The sequence below is a fragment of the Xiphias gladius genome, chromosome 1 (genome assembly GCF_016859285.1).
Source record: "Xiphias gladius isolate SHS-SW01 ecotype Sanya breed wild chromosome 1, ASM1685928v1, whole genome shotgun sequence".
NCBI lineage: Eukaryota > Metazoa > Chordata > Actinopteri > Istiophoriformes > Xiphiidae > Xiphias > Xiphias gladius.
The window spans coordinates 4,336,209-4,360,990 of NC_053400.1; the positions used below are offsets into that span (position 1 = coordinate 4,336,209).

A 24,782-nucleotide genomic window follows, 5' to 3' on the forward strand; every position below is an offset into this window, starting at 1 on the left:
TCTGAAGACTATCTGAATGCTCTGTATATATACATATATACACATAAGCAGAAACACACACACACACACACACATGCACACACACGCACACACGTATATATATATATATATATATATATATATATATATATATATATATATATATATTCAGTGACACAATTTTTGCAATTTTGCCTCTGTACACCACCGTAATAGATTTGTAGACTTTGTTTCAGAGGCAAAATTCCAAAAAATTTGGGCACTGTACAAAAGCTTATGTACCTTACTGTATATGTATATTCTGTGTATATACTGTATCTATGATATATGTGTGTGTGTGTGTGTGTGTGTGTGTGTATAATATTTAAGTCAAGCCAGGTGTTAAGTTCTATCTATCCAAAGTAACCCACAATATGCTTCCCCTATTATTTCAGCCAAGGCAACTGTTACATGAATGAAATTTACACTGTCAAGCCCAAGCTTCCCAAAATATGGGTGGTTTATCCTATTTTATTACTTACTAAACTGAAGCAGTGTTTGGCAGCCCAAATTTTGTACCTGCCGGAAAATGCATGCAATATTATTTGAGCCTAGATGAACGTTACGCGTATGAAATACACTCTTAAGTTAAAGCAGGACAAAATATCTGGTAGTAGAGCCATTCGATTCCTAAAGCACTGTTTAGACATGTAACTAGGAACATTTTTGTAATGGACATCTGAATGACATAAAGCCATCAGCTTACCTGACTTTTAAAGCCAGGTAATGCTAGATATTCCATGCCTAAAAAGGGCTTCAGTTTCCACAGATTCAGTGTAACACATATAATAAATTACATCAAGGATACTAAAGGAAGTAGTGTTAACAGGCTAATACGGGAATTTACACAGCATTTGGCTTATTTCAATTTTTGTGGCTGAATTACTATAATTAGAGAAATAATGCCCAGTTATTTCATAGTGTGTTTGTGTTAAACGGATATTAATGTTTTACAAGGAGTTTTACCTATCAGTAGGAGGCTGGGAGGGGTCCGGACCCTTTACTGTATTTATTGCCTTATAGTCACCAGTCCTCTGTACAGTGTTGATCGCATTCCGGCTTTGGAACATCCAGCAACAATACGGCTGCAGCCGCTGACTTCAGCTCTGCTACGAAACCCTATCCTTCGTCGGACTGACCCACCTGGAGGAAACGCAGCCTCGGTTTAGTCGGCAACCCCACATGTATGGAACGCAGCCCTGCTAGGTTTTAGGTGTAACTCGTGATTCATTGAACGCAGCCGCAGCGCGTCTTGTTCCTGTCTTCGTCATATATCGAGGATCCCTGCACTATACAGTGCTTCCGAGCTGTTCAGGAAAACAACTCTGGAACAAAGTTACCATATATAGTGAAGCTATTTTAATTACGGGAGAAAAAACGCCAAATTAACAGGGACTGAACAAAATGCCTGCAGTTTCCAAAGGGGATGGGATGCGTGGCCTGGCCGTGTTCATCTCTGACATCAGGAACTGTAAGTTTGTTTATCACATTCATAGACAGTTCTTGGTTTGGCTAGTAGCGAGTTCGCTGGTGCAACGTCGGTCAGCGTTAGCGATCTGGCAGGCGGTCTCGAGAGCATGTCAAGGGATGTGTCCGCTGCCCCTTCCAACTTTCCCCACAATGTCGGTAACTTTAACGTGTCAAAGTGGGTTGAGACAGCCACTCAGCTGGCTAGCCATGCACTTAGCGTTAGTTAGCCGCTAGCCTCCAGTTGCTAACGTCATGTCGAAGGGCGTGGACCGCACTGCTAACTGGAGATTATGCCAAACTGGCATTTTTTGTCAGTCGGTAGCGTTTCACATTTGCGTAGCTGCCTTCCAGTTTTCAAGTAGTTTTGTCTGCCGGAAATCGAGCGAATTCTTTTCGAAAAGCGCGACAACTGAAGGTGTCGCTAGACTTTGTACGGAACATTTCAGGTAACGTCCAAAGGACCAGCACAGCTAAAATTATGAACCGCTCTGGTGCATTTACACATAGTGTTGCCCGCTTTGCGGCCTTAAGGGGTCTTACAAACCAGTGACTTCAAGCGTCCGGCTGAAGACCTTCACAGGACCTGGCTGTCAGTTCAGAAAAAAAAGTGCGTTCAAGTGCATTTCTACAGGGCGGAGAAATAGACTTGATTGCTCAAGAAGTTGCCCATTATTTCCATTCCCCAGTTTGCTTTCCCTTCTGCCCCAGTACAGTATGTACAGGTAGATACGGTCTGATAAAGGCGCTGCCTTGATCGGGGCCAGTGCTTAAAATGGCTTTTTTTAAAGATTGATTGATTGATTGATTGATGATATGAACGACATATGTAATGTGTGTCAACATGGCTCAGGCATTGCATTTGTTGGGGATGTCTAATCACTACACCACATAAATCTCACACTGATCTGCCTGTCCTGTCAGTCTCCCTGTACTAGCTCCTATAGGTCATTTCACAGTTTGATGCAGAAGTTTGCTGTTTCAGTGTATGCTCTCCATACACAGTATATAATTTATTTATTTATATATGTTGTGTATATATACAATGTTCAGCCACAATGTTTAAACCCGTAACTGGTTTTGATGTGCCCAATCGGTGTAATTAGCCAATCATTTGGCAGCAAATCAATGCATAAAAGCTTTTAGATATGGTCAAGAGGTTCAGTTGGTGTTCACACTGCTGAACTGCTGATCTCGTGGGATTTTCACGCACAACAGTCTGTAAAGTTCAAACAGCGAAAAACAAAAAACATCCAGTGAGCGGCAGTTCTGTGGGGAAAAAACACGTAGTTAATTTGAGAGGTCAGAGAAGAAAGGCCAGAATGGTTCAGCTCACCGAAATTAAACAGGAACTCAAACAACTACGCGTTGCAACTATGCTATGCAGAAGAGCATTGTTGAATTCATCAAACTGGACAGTAGAAGACTGGAAAAACATAGGCTGGTCTGACAAAATCTGGATTTCTGCTGGTACACGCAGATGGTATGATCAGAATTGGGCATAAACAACATGAATCCGTGGATCCATTCTGCGCTGTGTCAACAGTTCAGGCTAATGGTGGTGTAATGATGTGGGGTACATTCTCTTGGCCCCTTAATTCCATTTGAACATTGTGAAAATGCCACAGCCTACCTGACTGTTGTTGCTGACCATGTGCATCACTTTATGGCCGCCGTCTACCCATCTTCTAATGTCTACTTCCAGCAGGATAACGCGCCCTGTCATAAAGCACACGTCATCTCAAGCTGGTTCCGCAGACACGACAGTGAGTTGAGGATAGCCCAATGGCTTCCACTGTCACCAGATGTCAGTCCAATAGAGCACGTTTGGGTTGTGGTGGAACGGGAGATTCGCAGCATGAATGTGCAACTGAAAAATCTGCAACATTTTGATGCTATCATGTCAGCATGGACCAGAATCTCTAAAGAATATTTCCACCGCCTTGTTGAATACCTACTAACATGTCCAATGAGCGTAGCTAATATGTTTCCGAATCATGGAGCCCCACTGTCCTTTGTAAAACCAGATAAAAGAGCCATAAGTCTGCATTGAGAGATGTATATTTTCATTATGAATAACACAGCAACTGTAGTTTGTTCCACTCGGCTTTTCAAAAATGAGCATAGCAGTGCAAACAAGAAGGATGGTTTATTCAAAGTTACAATTGATCACAGCACTACATAACATGCAAAATATCTTTATCTGTTTGCAGGTAAAAGTAAAGAGGCAGAAATTAAGAGGATAAACAAAGAGCTGGCCAATATCCGTTCCAAATTTAAAGGTAGGTGAACAATTCTGACAAATCAGGCTAAACCTCAGGGAAGTTTAGGGAAGCATATGGCATGGAGGGCCACAAGTTGAGCTTCTCTCCCATCCAAAGACTGCTTCATAGCACCTGGTGTATCTTTTTTGATTGGATACACCCGTTGCCATCCATGACAAGTTTTCCTGTTGCTGTTTGCTGCTGCTCATGTCGTGACTGTGTCTTGACTTTGCTCCTTTTCAGTTTCCTCAGTTCTCTAATGGCTGTTGCTATGTCTGCACTGTTAAAAGTTCACACACCTCATTGTGAATGTGTCTGTCTAAATCTCCTGTTGGTGTTGTTTCTCCTGCCACCTGTTCCATGCTGCCTATAATTAGTTTGATCCCGAATGAAGCTGCCTCCTCTGCCCATAGCGCCCAGCATTCTGGCCTGTGCTCTTTCTAGCATATTCCCTATGTGCTGTCCTGCCCCCACATTATGCCTAGGATGTTTGTCCTTTATGATGTTTGTTTTTCCCATGTGCTTTTATTTTCCTTGTACATAAATTACGAGAGTTATAAAAATTGTCACCCCCAGTCACACCAAACCCAACGCTGGAAAGATATAGGGGGAGGAAGTTCCAGACACTTTCTGGCAATCCAACAGGCACTTAGTTTCAAGCATACTGACCCCTTTACTATTATGTTTTAGTGCCTTGTGGGGTAGCCCAACATTTCATTGGAACAGATTTGTTTGGCCACATTAAAAAAAAATTATCCAATTCAGACTTCTGTTAATTCTTCCGCTGAACAGTTTCAAGTTTGGCGCGGGGTCTGATGTCATTCTAAAGAGCAACAGCCCTCACAGCTACGGTAATCGCATGTTTCTGGACATCAGAACTGAGATCCCAGATAGGATTTAGCTTACTTGCGATCACAAGAATTAGCACAAATGTGACCAATCACTGCAAGATCAAATTTTCAGCACAAAAAAAATTTGGAAGAATGTTTGCCAGTTTTACTAATCATCGCCATTTTCCACATAAAAAAATAATCCAATTCAGACTCTTTTCTTAGCCAAAGTCAAAATAGAAAGGAAGCCTCAGTCTCTATAAAGAAACATCCCTATACCTAAAGTTGGACTTTACTTCCACTGTTGTTTACTGAACTTTGTTTCCCTACAACTTGCCCTTGCCAACACCCTGAATATCCTAAACAACTTTACTTTGTTCATTCCTTTTTCTCCATTACTCACCTGTTTGGTATAAAATGACTGAATGTATTCTTTAGTGACTACCATACTCATAGGGAAATGACAGACCACCGAGATCCCTGCATGTGTAAGTTCATGTAGACATTCAAATCCATCTGTGTGTGTGTGTGTGTGTGTGGGTGTGGATGTGTGTGTGTATATTTGTTACGTGTGTGGATAGGAGACAAGGCTCTGGATGGTTACAGTAAAAAAAAGTATGTCTGCAAGCTGCTCTTCATCTTCCTTCTGGGCCATGATATCGACTTCGGACACATGGAGGCTGTCAACCTCCTCAGCTCCAATAAGTACACGGAGAAACAAATTGTAAGTTTATCCTCATGTTCGTCCAGTGTCTAAAGTTGAGAGCTTATTGATCATTTCATTACACAAATATGTTTGTTCGAAATTCCCATCAGAGTAGGACTAAGAGGTGTTCAAATAACTTTACATGCAGTATATTGTTTTTACCTCATATGGTAGAATTGCACTAAAAGACATTTTTCCCACGTCTCCTTTCAGGGTTACCTGTTCATCTCAGTGCTGGTGAACTCTAACAGCGACCTGATCCGTCTAATCAACAATGCCATTAAGAACGACCTGGCCAGCCGCAATCCAACCTTTATGAACCTGGCGCTGCACTGCATTGCTAACGTGGGCAGCAGAGAAATGGCTGAGGCTTTCGCTTCTGAAATTCCCAGAATCTTGGTGGCAGGGTTTGTACATAAACATTTAATGCATCGAGATTTTAACTGACTGAGTCTCAACAAAATAGTTTTTATTGTAAGTCATTAAAAAAACACCAACTAATGGAAAATGATAAATATTAGTCAGTGGTTTAATAGCAGTCTTGGACAATAGTGGCTATTATTTATATTAGATGAGGAGCTGACAAAATAAGAGACTGCCTGTATGAATTCACCCTATTTCTGTTTATCGTCGCTATAGCTTTTTGTTATATTTACGTTCTGCAATTGCCTCTTATATAGTAGTTTTCATTGTAAGTGATGCAGTCTGCAACTCTTGTTCCGGATTCAAATAGTTCCAAAGCCGGAATGCGATCAACACTATACAGAGGACTGGTGACTATAAGGCAATAAATAAAGTAAACGGTCCGGACCCCTCCCAGCCTACATGCATACACAAGGGATGTACAGGAAACAATGAACGCACCTACTGTCTCCCTGATTACTGATAGCTGCTCGATAGCAGGTTGGTCATTGGTCAGGTCCAGTTCATTCCACTCGTATATTACCACGTTACACCAGTGCTGTGCAGGGTGTGAAAGCATGTTGTCACCACTAGTTGGCAGGGCAAGCCAGATTATGAGACTGGGGGTGGTTACTCCTTCATTTTTGCAAGGGAGTGATGGAACAAGAGAAAGCAGCCACAGTGAGCAGTTAGATGATAAGCTGCGGGTGGCAGGCTCTTCATATAGTTCCTTGTTACTGTGCCATGCTGTTGTGTGGAAAAGTACTGAAGCCTAGCATATAGTAAGAGATCCGACTGTGGTTGCCTGCACCATGATGATGCACAACAGCGTGATGCAATGAATCCTTTCATTCCACCGTTTGTTTGGCTGTGCTGTAAAAAGCTATACCAGTTGCTAATCTTCTGTTGCATTTCTGACAGAGCAGCACTCCCCAGAGGTTGATACAGGTGATTTTGCATGCAACTCTGGGGCCTGCACTCTTAAAATGCTCTTACTATTGCCACTAGAAAACCGCAGGTGTCGGCAGATCAACCGGGACTGAAATCTTAAGGTGTGAAATTGTGACAGTGACCATTTGAATTGTATATTGTGCATGTACTGGACCATGTCGAATGAAGTTACATTGTGCTTGCTTCGACCAGGGACACCATGGACAGCGTGAAGCAGAGCGCAGCATTATGTCTGCTGCGACTCAACAGAACGTCTCCTGACCTGGTGCCCATGGGCGAATGGACAGCACGAGTCGTCCATCTGCTTAACGACCAGCACCTGGTAAGACTGTACCCATATCCCAGTTAAATACTACACACTGATTCTAAGCAGGTTTTGAGTGAGTGAAAAAATGAAATATACTCAAAGCAGAAAGTATACACACTAAATACGTTCAATTTTTGAGTTTTTTTTTTTTTTTAGCTGTCCTTAAACACTATTCCCACACATTGCAATGCACAAAGGAGATGGAGTTGCTCACAGCTGGAAAAAAAATATGATAAATTATGGGTGGTGGTGAAATGGCTGCAAAAAAATGGAAAACAAAATTTAAGTATTAATTCTCTTGGTAAGTCTCTTGGTAAAGTTTATTTTGCAGTAGCTTTCCAAAGTTACAGTATTGCCATATTGTTTAATTTCATGTTGATTTAAAATAGTAAAGTATATTGATATTTTTGGTCTACTAGCAATATACTATAACAATAGTTCGTAGTAGTATGTAGTACATACTGTGTAGTATTAGTATATCGATTTGGTACACAGCTTCTGTTTCGTTACCACGGCCCCACCACTGTCTTAAGGCCCACTTACTTGCACCTGAAACACAGCTGCCCAGGATGATAAAATATTTTGTCTGCGTTTTTTGTATAAAGGTGTGTCCGTCTGTTTTTAGGGAGTAGTAACAGCAGCCACCAGCCTTATTACCACTCTGGCCCAGAAGAGTCCTGATGACTTCAAAACCTCCATCGCACTGGCTGTGGCCAGGCTCAGCAGGGTGGGTGTCTTCTGTAACTTCACATGATGTCTTCATCTCACTGAGCTCAAACCCAAAATCCGACTCGGACGTCTGTTAATGTGATATCTCGTTCTTTCTTGTCCAGATCGTGACCTCCGCGTCCATCGACCTACAGGACTATACATACTACTTTGTCGCTGCACCATGGTTGTCTGTCAAATTGCTGCGCCTTCTACAGTGCTACCCTCCACCTGGTACGGTATAGTACAGTTCTGGGTTTCTGGAGGGGAAGTTATGATCCAGTGTAGAAACAGACAGTTCCATCACCTTACAAGTGAACAGTGGAACTTCATCTTTGGTTAAAGGAGAAAACTGCTGTCATTGAAATTCTTAATGTCTGCATCCAGTTTTTCTATAAATCTGCAACATACATTTGATGTTTTTCCAGCACTTTGGTCCACAGCAGAATATTTCAACAACTACTTGCCAGATTTGAATGATGATAATAATAATATGGATATTCATGGTCCCCCATATGATCATTCCTTATTTGATTATCCACTTTGTGTCATTTTTGGTATTTGCCTTTTGTTCTACTGCCAGGTCAGATTATCAGTTTTCTCCACAAGGTAACTAATGGCCACATTTTCATCAAATTTGCTATGGGTATAGGATACAAAAGTAGATTTTGGTAATCCTCCTTATAACCCTTTCTCTAGCATCACCTTTAGGCTTTGTGAAACCACAGCTTGCCAATACCAGTGCAGTAGTCAGCTATATAGTGGGCAGCCAGCTCTTGTGGAAGTTCCCAGGTTGACAGTTAAGCCAGAATAACGCTTCTTCAGGTTGCATGTATCCAAGCGACCCCTGTCCATGTTCTTGCGGCTGTTTCTTTTTTATATATGTAGTATATTGATGTTTACCCCTCATCTCTACCCGCCTCCTGACAGCAGTTGAATCAACCAATCAACTTGCTTGACGCACAGGTCCACACAACGTATAGTTGAGATTTGGGAGGTGTGTGTGTTGGCTCCTCTGTGGGACCTATTATTAGGTTTGCGGAGACGTTTACGTGTATTTTTGGAGAAGCATAATTCCAACTTGAATAATATCCTTTCCCAGAAATCCTCCAATACAGAGTAATAACATTTCTCTAGATCTTGCAATTAAAGATATAATTCAACATCTTGGGAAATTAATTTTATTATTTTTTTTTATTTCTGAGAATGAGACGAGAAGATCGATATCAGTCTTATGTGTCAAGTACAAAGCCGGAATTTAGAACGTTTGTGTTTCAGAAAAGCAGCCATTTTATCCTATTTTCTTTCCAGCTCTGCATATGCCAACTACCACAGATTAACACTGCATGGTGTAAGTGTTCTGATGTGTTGCACTTAAAACTGTTGACGTGTAGCCACAGTTCCGGTTAGTTTGTTTTATCGGACGGAAATCTATCTATCTATCTGTAAGCTAGGCTTAACACATCTTTTCTTCGTCTTTGTATTTAGAACTCAGACATGAGGTTGATGATGATCTTCTCATCTCATCTCATCTCATCTCAGAAAGAAAGTAAATGAGCACACTTCTCAAAATTTTAAACTATTTTATTCACTGCACCTATAATGGCTGCAAGCATTGTTCCCATAGTGTTTTAAATAAAACTTGTAGAGAGATAGAATGCTTTGCCTGGTTGCTATCATTTGAATCTTTAAACCCATCTTTGAGAATAGTTTGAAGTGGTATGAAGTTGTTTGACACCAGATGGCACCAGAGTAGAAAAAGTACAATAGAAAAAAACCTACAGCAATGAACTCAGTTTATCGAATTGTTTTTTATAATGAGTGGGCAAAAACATGGCCTGTGTTTACTTAAACATTCAGCAGAAAACCAGCAGTGTGGGCTTCCCATTGGAGACTGTAATGTCTTTCCTTGTAAAGGGTACATAGAGTGCTTTGATTCATTGTTAATGTCAAAAATGTATAAGGAAGCCCTTACACGGAGAGTTTGTGGAAGCAAGGATGTAGACAGGAGTTAAAGTAAAGGCCAGGAGGGTGATAAGAACAAAGCTTGTGTTGTTGCAGAGGATGCAGCGCTGCGAAGTCGTCTCACAGAGTGTCTGGAGACCATCCTCAATAAAGCCCAGGAGCCACCCAAGTCCAAGAAGGTCCAGCACTCCAACGCAAAGAATGCTGTTCTGTTTGAAGCCATCTCCCTCATCATCCACCATGACAGGTTGGTCATATTCGCAGTGACCACTGTTCTGGAAAAGGAAAACTCTGATCAATTTTCTGGGGAAGTTTACCCGTAATGTCTCTGGATAGGCTTTTAGCAAATAGCGTTTGTTTCCAACATGTTGTATTAGATTATTGTATTAGATGTTAGTTTTCAGTCCAGCTATAGTAGACACAGGACTGTAACACTGCATTAAAAACACCAAGAACAGAACAGTAAGCTCCATGTAATGTTTTATCTTAAAACTTCACTTCAAAGCCATGGGGCAAAGTACTTCATTAGTTCACATTCATCTGTTGTGTGACGTTTGTGGATTTTTGGATGTTGAAATGTGTGTTGGCATTTGAACACTACAGCTCCATTTTTCATCCTGTCTCTCAGTGAGCCCACCCTATTGGTACGAGCCTGCAACCAGTTAGGCCAGTTTCTGCAGCACAGGGAAACCAACCTTCGTTACTTGGCTCTGGAGAGTATGTGCACACTGGCCAGCTCTGAGTTTTCTCACGAGGCAGTAAAGACGCATATAGAAACTGTGATCAATGCTTTAAAGGTGAGTCCTTCATCACTTCTTCTAGAACCTGTTGATTGCTTTTCATGTTTTTTAACTGTCTGATCATTTGGCAGCTGTGGAGTTTGAAATGTGCCACTGGAATTGTTGTGGTCTTTTTCAGTGGTTATTTCAAATCACTTACTTCATAGATATATCATAATTAAAATTTATTGAGTGGGTATGAAAATTCATTAGCATGTTCACAACACAGGCAGACAAATTAATTAGGGACCCATTCAACAGCTTACCAACAAATTAAAACAATACAATAATGCTTGAGATGATAGTTTGCATGACTCTGCTCAACTTGGACACAGGAAAAATACAGTTTTCAGCGCTGTAGAACTTGAAATACCTCAGCCATTTGTCAGAATTCTTCCTCAAATCAAAAATGGGCTCTTGCAGTTTTTTGGACTCCAACGTTTAACAGCTTGTTAAGTGTAGGCAGCATTAAATATACATACACCAACTGCAATAATAATAATAAATGAAGCTGATTCCATAACCTTTGCTGGATCATTGGGTAAAATTGGTGCTATATGTAGAATTAAACCGTCAAGGGATGAAGCTTAGTTCTGTTCACTTGGAAGAAAAATATCATTGTGTCAACATGCAGATGGTGTTGGATCTAAGATACAATCTACTTGGCAAGTACATATTTTCATTTTTGGTCACATGTTAAATCTGTGACACAGTATCCATCTATCTTTCGGTTTGATATAATTTCTTCCTAGTCTCATTCCTTTGTTTTGTTTAAGCCTGGATGTAAAGTTTAGTTACACCTGACCTGCACATTATATTTGGGTTCAAAGTTACATCTTTCAGCGCACCAAATAAATTCACACCAAGGAAAATGTAGTTCTGTACGAAGTTTTGAGTTTAAAGGCTGTCTGTCCTCCAGACATTTCCCTGATAACCCTGAATGAGAGAAGACTGATTTAAAAATATGAAATTACCTTTGTGCTGTTTACATTTATGTTATAAATGATTTTAGAAAACGTTGGGATATGGTTTCAAGGAGCTTTTTACCACCATTTCAGGGACAAAAGAGTAGTGATTATTATAAGACATGGTGTAGGGAAAAAAAATATAAATGGAAATAACATGCAGAAGTGAGAGACCAAATCAACGGTACGATTTTAATGTAAGTCCGGAAAGGTCCAAGCAGGAAGTCTCATCTTCCAAACCACCTCCCAATCTACTTAACATAGACTCATAGATTGCAGTCTCTGCCATTGCATCTACCTAGTCTTTCAAATCTAGAAGTTAAGTTAGTTAAGTTAAGCTTCCAGTACTTCAAAAAAATTCTGGAGGCTGTAATCATACCCACTGTAATCACAGAAAAGGCTGTTTGATATATTACAGCATCATAATCAGACATTAGGAGGTAAATAACTTGCTGATCCAAACCACCCACTCAGGACTTCCATGACCTTGACCTAGAAGGGTGAAAGGTCTCAAGGAAGGGTCCTTATACAAATATGTTATCGGCACTATAGATTTATTTCTCAGTGGCACTGTTTGTGCGTCCATGGCACCATCAGCTCACCCTTATTCCATACAAAAATAACTCTGATAGTCCAAAAATTCATTTCCTTTTGTAGTTTGGTAAAACTGATTAGCTCTGCTGGAATGTAAGTGTGGACATCTGTCATTTCATATCTTCTGTTCATGTGGGTTTTCTGTACAGACGGAGCGAGATGTGAGCGTTCGTCAGCGGGCCGTGGATCTGCTCTATGCCATGTGTGACCGCAGCAACGCCAAGCAGATTGTTGCAGAAATGCTGAGCTACCTGGAGACCGCTGACTACTCAATCAGAGAGGAGATAGTGGGTCATCAGTGCAGGCATGTACACCATTTACTTCCTCTGTGTGCTGCTCCCGCCCTCAGCCAGTTGCTTCTCTTCCTCAGGTGCTCAAGGTGGCTATCCTGGCAGAAAAATATGCTGTGGACTACACCTGGTACGTGGATACTATCCTCAACCTCATCCGCATCGCTGGTGACTATGTCAGTGAGGAGGTGTGGTATCGTGTCATCCAGATTGTCATAAACCGAGATGATGTCCAAGGCTATGCTGCCAAGACTGTCTTTGAGGTGAGCATGGAGATTTGTAACATTGCAGATTAAAAATAACCAAAGAGTGATGACTAAAGTCAAGTTTTGCCCTTTGGCCTGATTACACTTTATCCCCAAGAAATCCCCAAGGAGGCCACACAGTGGGAAACCAGTGAGGGATTATATTCTTGTTGCTGGACTATGTGAAGCCCACATATGTACATAATAGCTGAGTGGTTGCCACCTGTTCCATTCAAAATCTTACTTGCGGTATAGGAGCTTGTGGTTTCTTTCATATTGTTACTAACCCAAAGCTGTCAACCTTTGTGAACACTTGTAGGCACTACAGGCTCCCGCCTGCCACGAGAACCTGGTTAAGGTGGGGGGTTACATCCTGGGAGAGTTTGGTAACCTCATTGCTGGGGACTCACGCTCCAGGTAGAAACAGCATCCACATCATGCAATCCACTGTTCTGAAAATCATATCATTTTATTGCCTGAGTTCAGCTGATGTTTCAGCTCAGCTCTTTCCTCTTTATTCCTTAAAGGGGTTGGTTCGGCCACTTTATAAAAGAAAATATCTTCTCACCTGCCTCAAGTGGTATCTAGCCATGCAGCAGTTTTTTTCCAGGTTTTGAGATATCTGAATAGAGTTTTGTTTGTGGTACTAACAGCACTGAAGAATGACATTTGAAAATTCAACAGCAACGTCTCCTCCAGAAAAATGTCCGATACTCTCAGACCTCACCGTCAAAGTTTGTACCAGGACTGTTTCTTCCATCCAAAGTAGTTTTAATGAAACCAACACTATCTGCATGGCTAGATATGCCCAGGTTTAAGCGAGAAAATACCGTATGTCTTTTTGTAATCTGGATGAACCAAACCTTTAAACAAATGCTGCTGACACCATGTGTTGTCTTAAAACTTAACATGTGACAAGTCTAGAGCTGACCTGATGTCAGGAGGTTTTTCACTGTTACTGGTTTGGGTTCTTTTGTGTCTTCCCCTTCAGCCCTCTGGTCCAGTTCAACCTTCTTCACTCTAAATTCCATCTCTGCTCTGTGCCGACTCGGGCACTATTGCTTTCGGCCTACATCAAGTTCATTAACTTGTTTCCAGAAGTGAAGGCAACGATCCAAGATGTGCTGCGGTCGGACAGCCAGCTCCGCAACGCCGACGTAGAGCTTCAGCAGAGAGCTGTCGAGTACCTGAGGCTCAGCTGCATCGCCAGCACTGACATTTTGGTTTGTATTGTGCAGGAGGGAGTACATAGATTACCGATAACACCTAACAGTTTTATCAGTCTCACACACACTCAAGATTTAAAAGTTCTGCAGACAAAGATCACAGTAGGAATTGTTACAACACAAGCTCAGAATGTACTAGTTCGGTTTGAGCATTTTGAACATGCATAAACAGTGTAGTACTAAGAATTACCCCCCTGCCCATCCCTAAATTGGAAACCACTGTGCTATTTTGTACTTCTTGATGTGTTTTTTTTTTTTCTTTCTTAGAGTTTTTTAGGGGTTATGTGGCATATCCTCACAAGTCATGCTTATGGTTGTAGAAAAAAACTATTTGTATCATAGTGGCCATTCCTGTGGTGTCATGTGGCTAAGACCAAAATCACCCTTGCTATTGTATTGCGCAGGCCTAAGGCTTTACATTATTGTCTCGCTCTCTCTATCCTTCCATAGGCCACAGTCTTAGAAGAAATGCCTCCGTTCCCAGAGAGAGAGTCTTCAATCCTGGCCAAGCTGAAGAGGAAGAAGGGCCCAGGCAATCTGCCCGACATCAATGATGCCCGGCGGAATGTCAATGGCAATACTGAGCACAGCGAGAAAACTGAAGCCACAAACAAGGTAACTGTACAGTAGTGCTGTAATAGGTAGCAGTGAAATCTGGTCAGGACAGCTTGAGGTGTTTTTGTTTTGTTTTGGCAGATTTTTTTTATACGAACCCCACCCAGGAATAACTTTTATTCTTAACAAGTGAGGAAGTGCTACCACAGAATTTTCTGTGTTCTACTGCAACATTCAACCCTAATTCCTAAAACAAGCCTGCATCACGCAAACATTATAACAGTCATGTTCTGCGTATTGTTGTATATTGTTCGTTACTGGTTTACAGCCTTGTGATCTTTGCCTTTATTTTCTTTCGTTTGTAGAATTACCTTGATCTTCACTTGTCCTTTCTCCTTCCTTTCCTGTCTTCACCCCGTATCTTCCCCTCTTTCTGTTCCTTTTCTTTCTTCGTCAGTCTTCTCTTTCACTGTTGGCAGACCTTCTCCCTACCAACAGACCCCGCCCTGCCTCCTCTAGCCCCATCTTGCTCTCTGCTGGGACCATGGTATATTGATAGCTAGAAACAACACATAATATGGTGAATTACATATGTATTTATTACCACTAGTTTGGCAGCTACTCTTGTCTCCTATTTTCTTATTATGTGGTTTGATCTTTTGGAAATGTCTCTGTGGGACACACTATTACCATTATTGCATTATTATACCAAGCGATTCTTATGTTATTGTATATTTAAGTATTTTTGCTTAGACACTCCCGTGTTCTTTCTACTCGCCCTATGCCAATTTACATAAACCAAAACTAAAGAGATTTGGGTTTTGCTATAGGACTCTGGACTTTTGAGGGCAGATATTCATCACTCGGCTCAATCCGCATATAACCATGACCACAATCACACTACCATGTATTAAAGTCAAACTTAAATTAAATTTCATTGGTACCATGATTTTGATCGGTACAGTATCTGTGTGGGCGGGCACCATGAATAGTTTGTTATATCAGCAACAGTCTAACAGGGGCGTTTTGAGCACAGTGCTGCATAGGTTTAAAACAGCTGGAGGACTATAGGGTAACCTGCTGTTCAGCTGTTACTTCAACACCCCTGACATGACTCATTGACTCTCTACATCAGTCCATGTCATTTGAATCACGGAGTAATGTACGGAGCTCTGAAGTCACAGGACTACCTGCTGCTCTGACAGTCGGTCATTTGCTGTCACTGCAACTGGTCCCATGGAAGAGAGAGACAGCTAACACTAAGTGGACCCTCTCATCTCCATAATGTGGGATGAATGCAACATTTGAGTGTGCTGGTACTGCAGATTACCCAGCAGGTGTTGAAAGAAAATGTGAATAAAACTTTTAGCCGAAACCAGGGACGTTGAATATTTTAAAGAGACAAACACCTCAAATTGTTGTTGATAGCTAACTGTCTGAAAAAGTATTGGCGTTCACAGGCCATACGGTATGGCATTCTTCGATCAGTGGCAACTCACAGAAGTTGAAAGTGCACTTCCTAACAATGCCAACTCTCAGTTTACAGTCAACCACCAGCATGTGAAATGCTCCAACACACAATGACTGTAATGTCATTATGGTTTACATTTCCTAACACGAAAATTGAGGAGAATGTCAGTCTGGAAGATTTCAGTCCTGGTTGATCTTGCGACACCTGTAGTTACTGGTGGCAATAGCAAATGTGGTTTAATACTACAGGTCACAGAATTATGGGGGCAGCAAAACAAACTATTGTCGTTTTTAATAAAGAAGTCAGGCAGTATTTGGCCTATTTCCATCTTTCTGTGAGCAACCATGATCTTATGCAGACGGCAGGGCACGGTGAAAGCAGTTGGTCACCTGGCTGAGAAGTTGGAGGTCTGCAGCCTTTCACCTGCAGCTCTTCATCTAACAGCTCACTGTGGCTGCTCCTGCCTGTTCCATTACTCCCTGTAATATTTCAAACTGATCTGCTGTCCAGAAATGCCCCAAATGCCATAGGCTCAGTCACCTGTGTGTTACATTATTCAGTGATAGAGACTTAACAGACATTTACTGAAATGAAAATCTTCGAGATTGACACTTTAAAGTCCATGCTTTAGAAAAAGTATTTATATATTAAAAAAAACAACTATTTCCTTATGTTCAGATTTTGGTGTGCTTTGTATGTAGATACTATATGTTATAGATGATAATTGTCGATGTTTCTCTCCCAGGGTTCCAATCCCTCCTTCACAGACCTGCTGAACCTAAACTCAACCCCTTCAGCAGGAGCCAGTCTGCTAGTTGATGTCTTTTCCGACAGCTCAACTCTTGCGTCCATAGATGTGTCTGAGGAAAATTTTACCAGGTGGGACCATACTGTGAGCTTGGTTGATGAATTTAGCAGGGAAACGGAGGTTACAGCTGTTTGTAAATACATACTGTAGGGTAATCCACATCCACAAGCAAATTGGTTGACAAAGTAAAACTTTTACAATATTTTATATTAAGCAAAAACTGTAAGTTCTCAAAATTCTTCGTGCATTTGTAATTGTGTGCTTGTAAATTCCAGGTTTGTTTGTAAGAACAATGGTGTTATCTATGAGAACCAGCTTTTGCAGATTGGACTGAAGTCTGAGTACAGGCAGAACCTGGGTGAGCAGCTTTATAATACTATTTGTCTCCAATAGGCTTAAATTCTGCATCTTTTACTTTCAGGATATCTCATCAGACCTCCTCAGTTTTAAGGATATTTTTGAAAGGATACTTTTGACAGACTAGCATTGGAAACTAATAAAAAGAGTCGGATACAAAATGGCATTAGTAATTACATATCATTTTAAATGTAGTGGATACTTGTCAGAATGTGAATAGTTCAACAGGATGAACACAAAGAGAGTTTGCCTGTTGTTCTCCCCCAGGTCGCATGTATGTCTTCTACGGCAACAAGACATCTACCCAGTTCCTCAGCTTCTCCTCATCAGTGACAAGTCATGACACACTCAAGACTCATATCCTTTCTACTGCTCGGTAGCTTCTTGTGACGGACTTGATTGTCCCATTCCAGGCCACATGGAGCACTAAAGTGTCCTTACACAAGTGTCAAACGGGTGTAGGGTAATTGACTAGTGTAGGTAATCCAATCTAGTGTCATTTAGGTTTTTGTAGAACCCTTGACCATTGTCTCCACAGCTGAACGTCCATGCTAAGACAGTAGACCCCGTAATAGAAGGTGGAGCTCAGGTCCAGCAGATCCTCAACATTGAGTGTGTGACAGATTTCACAGATGCACCGGTGCTCAACATCCAGTTCAGGTTTGTGTTTGAATCCATACCTATTTTGGGGGGGTATTTAGTTAAATATATGCTCATTTTTGACCGTGTGTGTGTAAACAGATACGGTGGAACCCTTCAGAACATTGCAGTGAAACTCCCTGTGATGCTGAACAAGTTTTTTCAGCCCACAGAGATGACATCCCAAGACTTCTTCCAGCGCTGGAAACAGCTGGGAGCGTAAGGGTCACTTTACATTATCAATGCACCACTGTCCCACGTTTCCTGACAGCGGTAACTGATGTGCCTGCGTTTGTCTCTGTCAGAAAAGGCAGAAACAGCTGCTGTTTTCAGAGGTAGATTCCTTTAACTAGTCACAACGTTGATCAGTGTATTGGATCAACATTGATCTGAATGTCAGTATATATTTGTCTGCGTTATGGCTAAAAGGTCTCCTTAAACATAATATTGAGTTCGTATTGTATACAGTAGGTCAGCAATGGCTGTTCCACTCAGAAGGTCAGTGTTAATGTCATGTGCACAAAAAAGACGAAGAATACCAACAATTCACTGGAGCCAGCTTCTGAAATATGAATATTTATCCAAGTCTTAGACATTAAACCAAGTGTCAATTTGAATATGTTAACTGGTGCTGAGTGTCTCCTCATTTGTGTGTGGGGACATGAAGCATGGTGAAGTGCTGTGGACTTTTCTTGGCATTTAGGTCATGTATAAATACAAGTGTCAACAAAAACTTCAACTGAATGATGTTTAAATAGGTCGTGTATGTTGCACGTTTTGTAGTGGATGGCATTGTATGGTAACATGTTCCTGTTCTTTTTCCCTGCCCCTGTCCTCAGTCCTCAGCAGGAGGTTCAGAAAATCTTCAAATCCAAACACCCAATGGACACAGATGTTACCAAGGCCAAGGTAAAAAAATCGATTCTTCAAGGGAAACTGCTCAGCTGTAGACATCGGCCAGCCTTTTGTGTGAAAACTCACCTCATTGTTGCCATACTCTTGTGTGAGCGAAACACAAATATTACGATAATGACATCATTGAGAAAATCTTCATGAATGGTTTGTAGTGCTGACTTTAGTTGTTATTGCTCGACTTTTGCCCCTTTCTTCTTATTTTATTAGTGAAATAATTTAGGATATGAGCTTGTTTGTTTGTTTATTTAATTTATTTTATTTATGTCTCTTTCAAAATGTATAGATCATTCTCCAAACGTTCTCAGCAGGATCTTCCAGAAGGTTTTGGTCCAAAATTACTGCATTTATTGCAACTTTTCTGAAAAATGGCTATGCCTTTTTTTTGTTGTTTTGTTCTAAACTCCATCAGTTTTTAAACTCAGTCAGAAAACAATTGACTGTTTAAGGAACTCAAAGATAGTCTCATGTATCTAATTAGTTCCCGTAAGAGAAAAAAAATGTCTTCAGAATGAATGCAGATAGTTTTATTTGGTTAGCTATCTGCATCAACATGAGCAATTTGTGACCATCCCTGTAGTAGCTGACCAGGGATAGTCCGCCAGGATGTCGAATTTGACAAAACCATCTAGACTCAAGGCGCACTAAGGACACGTTCAGACTGACTTCAGCCCGGACTGACTGGCGCCAGTGGGTTGATGCAGTGGAGGTGCCAACGCAGGGTCGTGTGGCAAAAAAGTTGAACCTGTCTCAACTTTTGCTGCACTACATCAGGCACCTTGGCGCTGCGTTGACCAATCACATACATGCAAGCACATATTCCTGGTAGATAACTTTGCAGTGTGAACACCAAATTCCTACTGTTTACCTCGCGATGGTCGCAACAAAAGTTACAAAAGTAGCTGCTGCGTGCTAACACTCCAGAGCTGTAAAATCCTGCTTGTGAGTATTATAAACCACTCTAGTGTTTTGGCGTCTGTAAGCCTATAAACGCATTAATCTGTTACTCCAACTGGACTTCATGGACCATATTTCATTAACTCACTGGTACCTTAAACAACACACTATCACCTATGCTAACCCATATTACCTTTTTAACGCAGGGCTGTTTTTGGTCAGAATCTGCGCAAACACTAGCTTGTTCTGGAGCTTTCACTGTTAGGAAATGGGGTTTGTTCAGTTGCCACGGAACTGTAGATGTCCAAACGTTTCATTACCTTGACCACTTTGAAGCTGGCTTTTTACTTTGTCCAAGCTGCTTTTTTTTTTTTTTTTTTTTTTTTTCCATCTCTCTGATGTTGGATTAGGGGGGTCTGTGTCTGATTTTCCAAAAACCAACAATCCAAAATTCACACCCACTTCACACCATGATTGGCCAGCTGTGTGCATGTGAGAAAGGAACCAAGAATCGTACTTCTCTCTAGCTCTTTTTCATTTGTTGCACAACTATTTATGGCACTTTGCATGTTTACAACTGAGTGCAACGCCATGAACATATTGCTGGAGAGACTTTCGGAGAGTATTTACTTTCATCCCTATATTTAAATATCACGTCTCCTCCATCGCTATGACGGCTGGCTTTTCCCTCTGCTTTTGAGTGTGGCTGTTCTGATCAGGTAAAAACAGCATGTGTAATGAACTAGTTCTGACAGACCATAAACCAGTCTTTAGGATTTTTCATCCACTCAAAAGAAACTAAACAACCAAGTAAGTGGACCTTGAGTTTAGATTGTTTTGTCAACTGCTCTTTTCAATGTCAAGAATGTTGGCCACCTTTTAAGAAGACATTGATAAGAAACAAGACAGAAGTCTTTTGCAAGGTAAAAAATAGTATTGTATAATAAAGGCACAGTCAAGAAAAATTCTAAATTCAGTCACAAACTCTGAGAATTTAAATTGCTGTCAACTAGTCTGTCGGGGGAGTGAAATGCTCATGGTGCCTGTAGACTGTTTCAAACAAATTTTTTGAATGTCCGTGACTGACTGAGTGCTGAAGTTACACCATTGGTCGGCCGGCGGATGTTGGAGTTTCCCATTGGCTGTTGCTCTTTCTAAATGAATTGGCGTAAACAGTTTTAATTATGTCCTCAGACGGTGTTTACAGGCTGCTAAATTTTCCAAATTTTCACACCCTTTTAGCAACTTTTCTTCACAAAAGCCCGTAGCGATCATTCCAGTGACTTTCTGGAAAAACCTTGGCTACTTTCCTTAGAAGAGAGTCGCCAGTGTTGCCGTTGAGCGTGAGGCCAGGCTTTCCCTCAGCAGGCACACCTCTGTGTGTGTCATTCAGTTGACCGCATGGCAGCTGCATAGACATGAATGAGCTTCTGACTTTCTCTCTGAGTGATCATTTTTCAAGTAAATACAGCCATTGTCTTTAACCTCTGTGTATGTTGATTTTGTCAGACGACGTCGTGGTTATAGAATCAGGATTTCAGCAGCAGAGCAGCAACTTGGAAATGGTTCAGAAGTGACTGCTGGTTAACACGTGGTCTTAATGGGCGACTTTTAAGTCACTATTTCATATTGTTCCTTGGTCCTTTCTGACAAGAGAAACTGAAAAACATGTAAATGAGAACAACTTTATTGGCAGTTCAGCTGTATTAAATTACTGTATATGTGAGCACAGAGAGTAGGAGAGAAGCAAACAGATAAAGGACTGTGCAGCCACATACTAGGTTTTGACATAGTCATGTTTTTCACATCAATCTGCTTTTTGTGTACATACAATTATATTGTTTGTTTGTTTCTCTTCTGTAAACTCTTTTGTAGATCTTAGGTTTTGGTGTAGCTCTGCTGGACAGGGTGGATCCCAATCCTGAAAATTTTGTTGGAGCTGGAGTAATTCACAGTAAGAACACTCAGGTGGGCTGCCTCCTCAGACTGGAGCCCAACGCACAAGCACAGGTAAAGACACACTTATGCACAGACTCCTCCCTGTATTGAACCATCATTTAGCCTGTGTAACCATGTGTTTATTTTCTTTTCAGATGTACCGTCTCACCCTCCGGACCAGCAGGGAGTCTGTGTCTCAGAGACTGTGTGATCTCCTCTCTGAACAGTTTTAGACTCAACACAGCACCAGCATTTTTACACCTTTACTCTCCTTAGATTGGAATTGATGTATTGTACTGTGTACATTCTTTTTTTTTTTTTTTTTTTAAATTTACTTACTCTACATGTAAATGAGGTGAAATGTATTTTTCACACATAGCTTTACTAACATGTCACTGGTTTAAACCTAGATTGTACTCTATGTGTGTTTACTCACACTGTTGCGAACAGTGCCAGAGGCTCTGAATGCTCCTCTGCAGTGTCCTGCAGCTGCGAAGTTTTGAACAGTGTAGAATTTGTGTGTTTTTGCTGCTTAGGTACTGCCTTTCTTACTCAAACATTTTGAAGAGGTAGTGAGGAGGCATGAATGAGATTGCGTTCGTCGAAAACCTCCGTAGGATTGTGAGTTTACCAATGATCTCGTTCTGATCGCGTTTCTTTGAGACATTTTTTCTCGTAGTGTTTCAAACAAATTTTGCGCAGGACTTGGACGTTTTCCTCAACATCTCGCCCACTTGCACTTCTTTAAAACATTATATCACATAAGTAGATCAGATTTAGACGAGAGAAGTTTGACTTAATGTCGGTTCTTACTCATTTCATCAAGTTTACACTTGTCATCTCAAGAGGAAAAGCATACCTTTGCATTGTGGTTTTGTTTTTTTTGTTTTTTTTAGCAAAAAATAGATTTTGAATGCTATAATTTTGGTTCCCTTGTGGGAATTTTCGAGCTACATTGTGCATAAATTTTACGCGTAGATTTCAGACACTCAAATAAATGGCAAAAGTCAATAGAGAACACTTGGTAGCAAATGGATCTCAATTTCTGATAGTGATGGAATTCAGTGTCTGATTTTGTTTCCAGAATATCTGCTTCACATATGTGCCTTTGAACTTTTGTTACTCTGTCAAGAACAGAAGGAGCCTTCAAATAGACCAGAGTAATATTCTTCAAGTCTAAAGCACTGCCAGACACACTATTTTTGCCTAAATACATTTATTCACAGAGCACTGCCAAACCGGTAATGTTTCTATATTTCAATAACATATGGTGTATTTTCTGTTTTATAAAATGTACTTTTATCATAATACTGGATGGCATATTTGATGCTTAGCATAAAGGCTGGCTCTGTCCAAAGGTGCAGAAAACCATTACCTCAGAGCAGTCATGAAAACGAGCTGCGGGTTTACAGGAGGTTATGTGCAACAGCAACACTCCAGGAAGTCATTGTGCCCGCGACATGGCAAACTATTATTTTTACACAACACCGTTTTTGTATGTACTAAAAAAACAAGATAGAACATGTTATTTAATGAGCTTTAGAGGTGCCGGTGGGTGGATTTTCTACCGTTGGACTGAGCCAGGCTAGCTGCTTTCCTGTTTCCTGTCTTTAATGCTATGCTAATCTAACTGTCTTCTGCCTGTAGCTTCATATTTAGCAGACAGAGAGTTATATTGATCCTCTTATCTAATTCTCAGCAAGAAAGTGAATAAGGTTATGTACCAAAATGTCAATCTCTTCTGTAAAGAGCCTTAGATTGGTTTAAAGGGTTTGGCCAATTCACGAATAGGGGTTCCTTAATCTGGGCCTGAGAAGCTTTACTGTGATTTGTAGAGTAATTTTACCAAGTTATTGCCATGTTTGAACTATTGCGATGGGCCCATGACATTTATTCACTTACGTCTTGTAGGATATAAGGCTTCACATGATTTTAAGACAAATGAACTTGTTTTTATTTGTTTTGTTTTTTTTCTTCTTTTTCTCAAGTCTGGGGTGATCTATTTACTTTTGTCAGGCCCAGGAGATCCCAGCTGTGTTCCAGAAGATCAACCAGCCCGGTTTCACCGTGCGTTTTCTGTCGTTCAGCACAAATGGGGTGAAGGATGGGGGCAAGATTTGAAATGGTGTCAAGTGTTTTGGATACAGTACCAAGAGAGAGTCAAGAGTCAAATGACTAAGTAATGTGAACAGAGAATTAGCACGTGACTTTGTAGTTCCTCTTAAGCCTGTTTTTTTTTTTTTTTTTTTTTTCTGTTCTTTATTTAGGTTTTCCAGCTGCAAATACAGTAACTGTCGTGGCTCAGGGTGACCACTCTCATTAGGCTCATTTTGAGATGCAGCAGGCAGCTGGTGGAGATGGTGATGACATGAACAGAGCTAAGGGGAGAGGGAATTTTTGACTTTGATCAGCTAGGTTGCCTGAAACACAGCTCCAAATAAATGCTAATATTGCTCAGAATTTGCTGGACGTGTAATGAAGCTACTGTTTGCTCAAAACTTGCTTTTGTTAGGGTCTTTCTAAGGTGATTTATCCATTTTGTGTTTACAGCTTGTTTCTACTGCTCCTAAGTGGCCATTAAATCAGTTGCAATTCTAGTATTTTATAACCTGGGCCTTGTTTTCCTATTTTTTTCCCCCAGGATTCTCACGTAGTAGTTTGACGCACTGTACTGACTGTTGTTACAGAGAACACAGACGTGTGCTCAGCTGAACCACAGCTTTACACCAGGACCCAAATCAGGTCCATTCTTAACCAGTTACCAGCCTCACGGTCTCTGAGTGAGTTTAAAAAAAAAAAAATTAAAATCAATTAAATTTTTTTTTTTTTTTTTTTTTTTGAATGGACCTAATCCATGACATTAAGATCTAGCTTGTATCCTTGGTACTGTATCCATTGCACACAGTGCTTGCTATGAGTTGCCGTTTTAACTTGAGACCCTGTCACGGTGCGGTTGTTTTTTTTTTTTTTTTTTTTGGGCCTTCCAACAAGTGTTAGGTCTTCTGTGCCAGACACAGGTTTATGCTGCATTTGAAAAAGAAGAAAAGGCTGGATCTGTCGTTGCTATTTAAATGTAATGTCGTTTCAATATCCACATCCAGAAGTTGTTTTTACAAATAAATGAAAACAAAAGAAAACACATTGCTTGCCTCTTAATTGAAAAAAATCATTACTGATTACACAGTATTGTTACTATATATACACTATAGGTTATAATATGTTCTGTATAACTCAACTAACAAAATCCCACGCTGTACTCAAAACGTGTGCAGAGCTGACTCCAGGCACTTCTATTATAAGCCTTGCCGCTAGCTGGCTCGCTTCGAGTACTCTAGATTGGGTAATGCCCTGTAGTTGGTAAAGCTTTCACGCAGGTGTGTGTGTTGCTCGGCTAGATCCCGCGTCAAATATAGCTGCGCCAGTCTGTCTTCGTTTCTGCTATTGATCACCTGTGCTTGAGAGAAGCTACGGCACCACAGAGAAAGTGA

At 40.9% G+C, this 24,782-nt stretch overlaps 1 protein-coding gene across 3 annotated transcripts; it reads left to right on the forward strand.

The window, feature by feature from the left end:
* The first annotated feature begins 1,199 nt into the window (after nt 1–1,199).
* Nucleotides 1,200–21,589, forward strand: LOC120795182 (AP-2 complex subunit alpha-2). Of its 3 annotated transcripts, XM_040136830.1 has the most exons (23): nt 1,200–1,489; nt 3,699–3,767; nt 5,161–5,303; nt 5,499–5,692; nt 6,831–6,960; nt 7,571–7,672; nt 7,779–7,887; nt 9,715–9,865; nt 10,247–10,415; nt 12,106–12,243; nt 12,327–12,509; nt 12,811–12,908; nt 13,483–13,714; nt 14,168–14,332; nt 14,730–14,819; nt 16,489–16,622; nt 16,827–16,909; nt 17,176–17,265; nt 17,445–17,568; nt 17,650–17,766; nt 18,387–18,456; nt 21,232–21,366; nt 21,450–21,589. In XM_040136830.1, exons 1-23 carry the CDS (start codon nt 1,423–1,425, stop codon nt 21,525–21,527), a joined length of 2,871 nt encoding a protein of 956 aa, XP_039992764.1. In that variant the 5' UTR covers nt 1,200–1,422; the 3' UTR covers nt 21,528–21,589. The 3 variants fall into 3 exon arrangements, with proteins under 3 accessions (XP_039992764.1, XP_039992782.1, XP_039992772.1); XM_040136848.1 differs by lacking the exon at nt 14,730–14,819 and having other exon boundaries at nt 1,201–1,489; XM_040136838.1 differs by lacking the exons at nt 1,200–1,489; nt 3,699–3,767 and adding an exon at nt 3,134–3,251.
* The last annotated feature ends 3,193 nt before the right edge of the window (nt 21,590–24,782 follow it).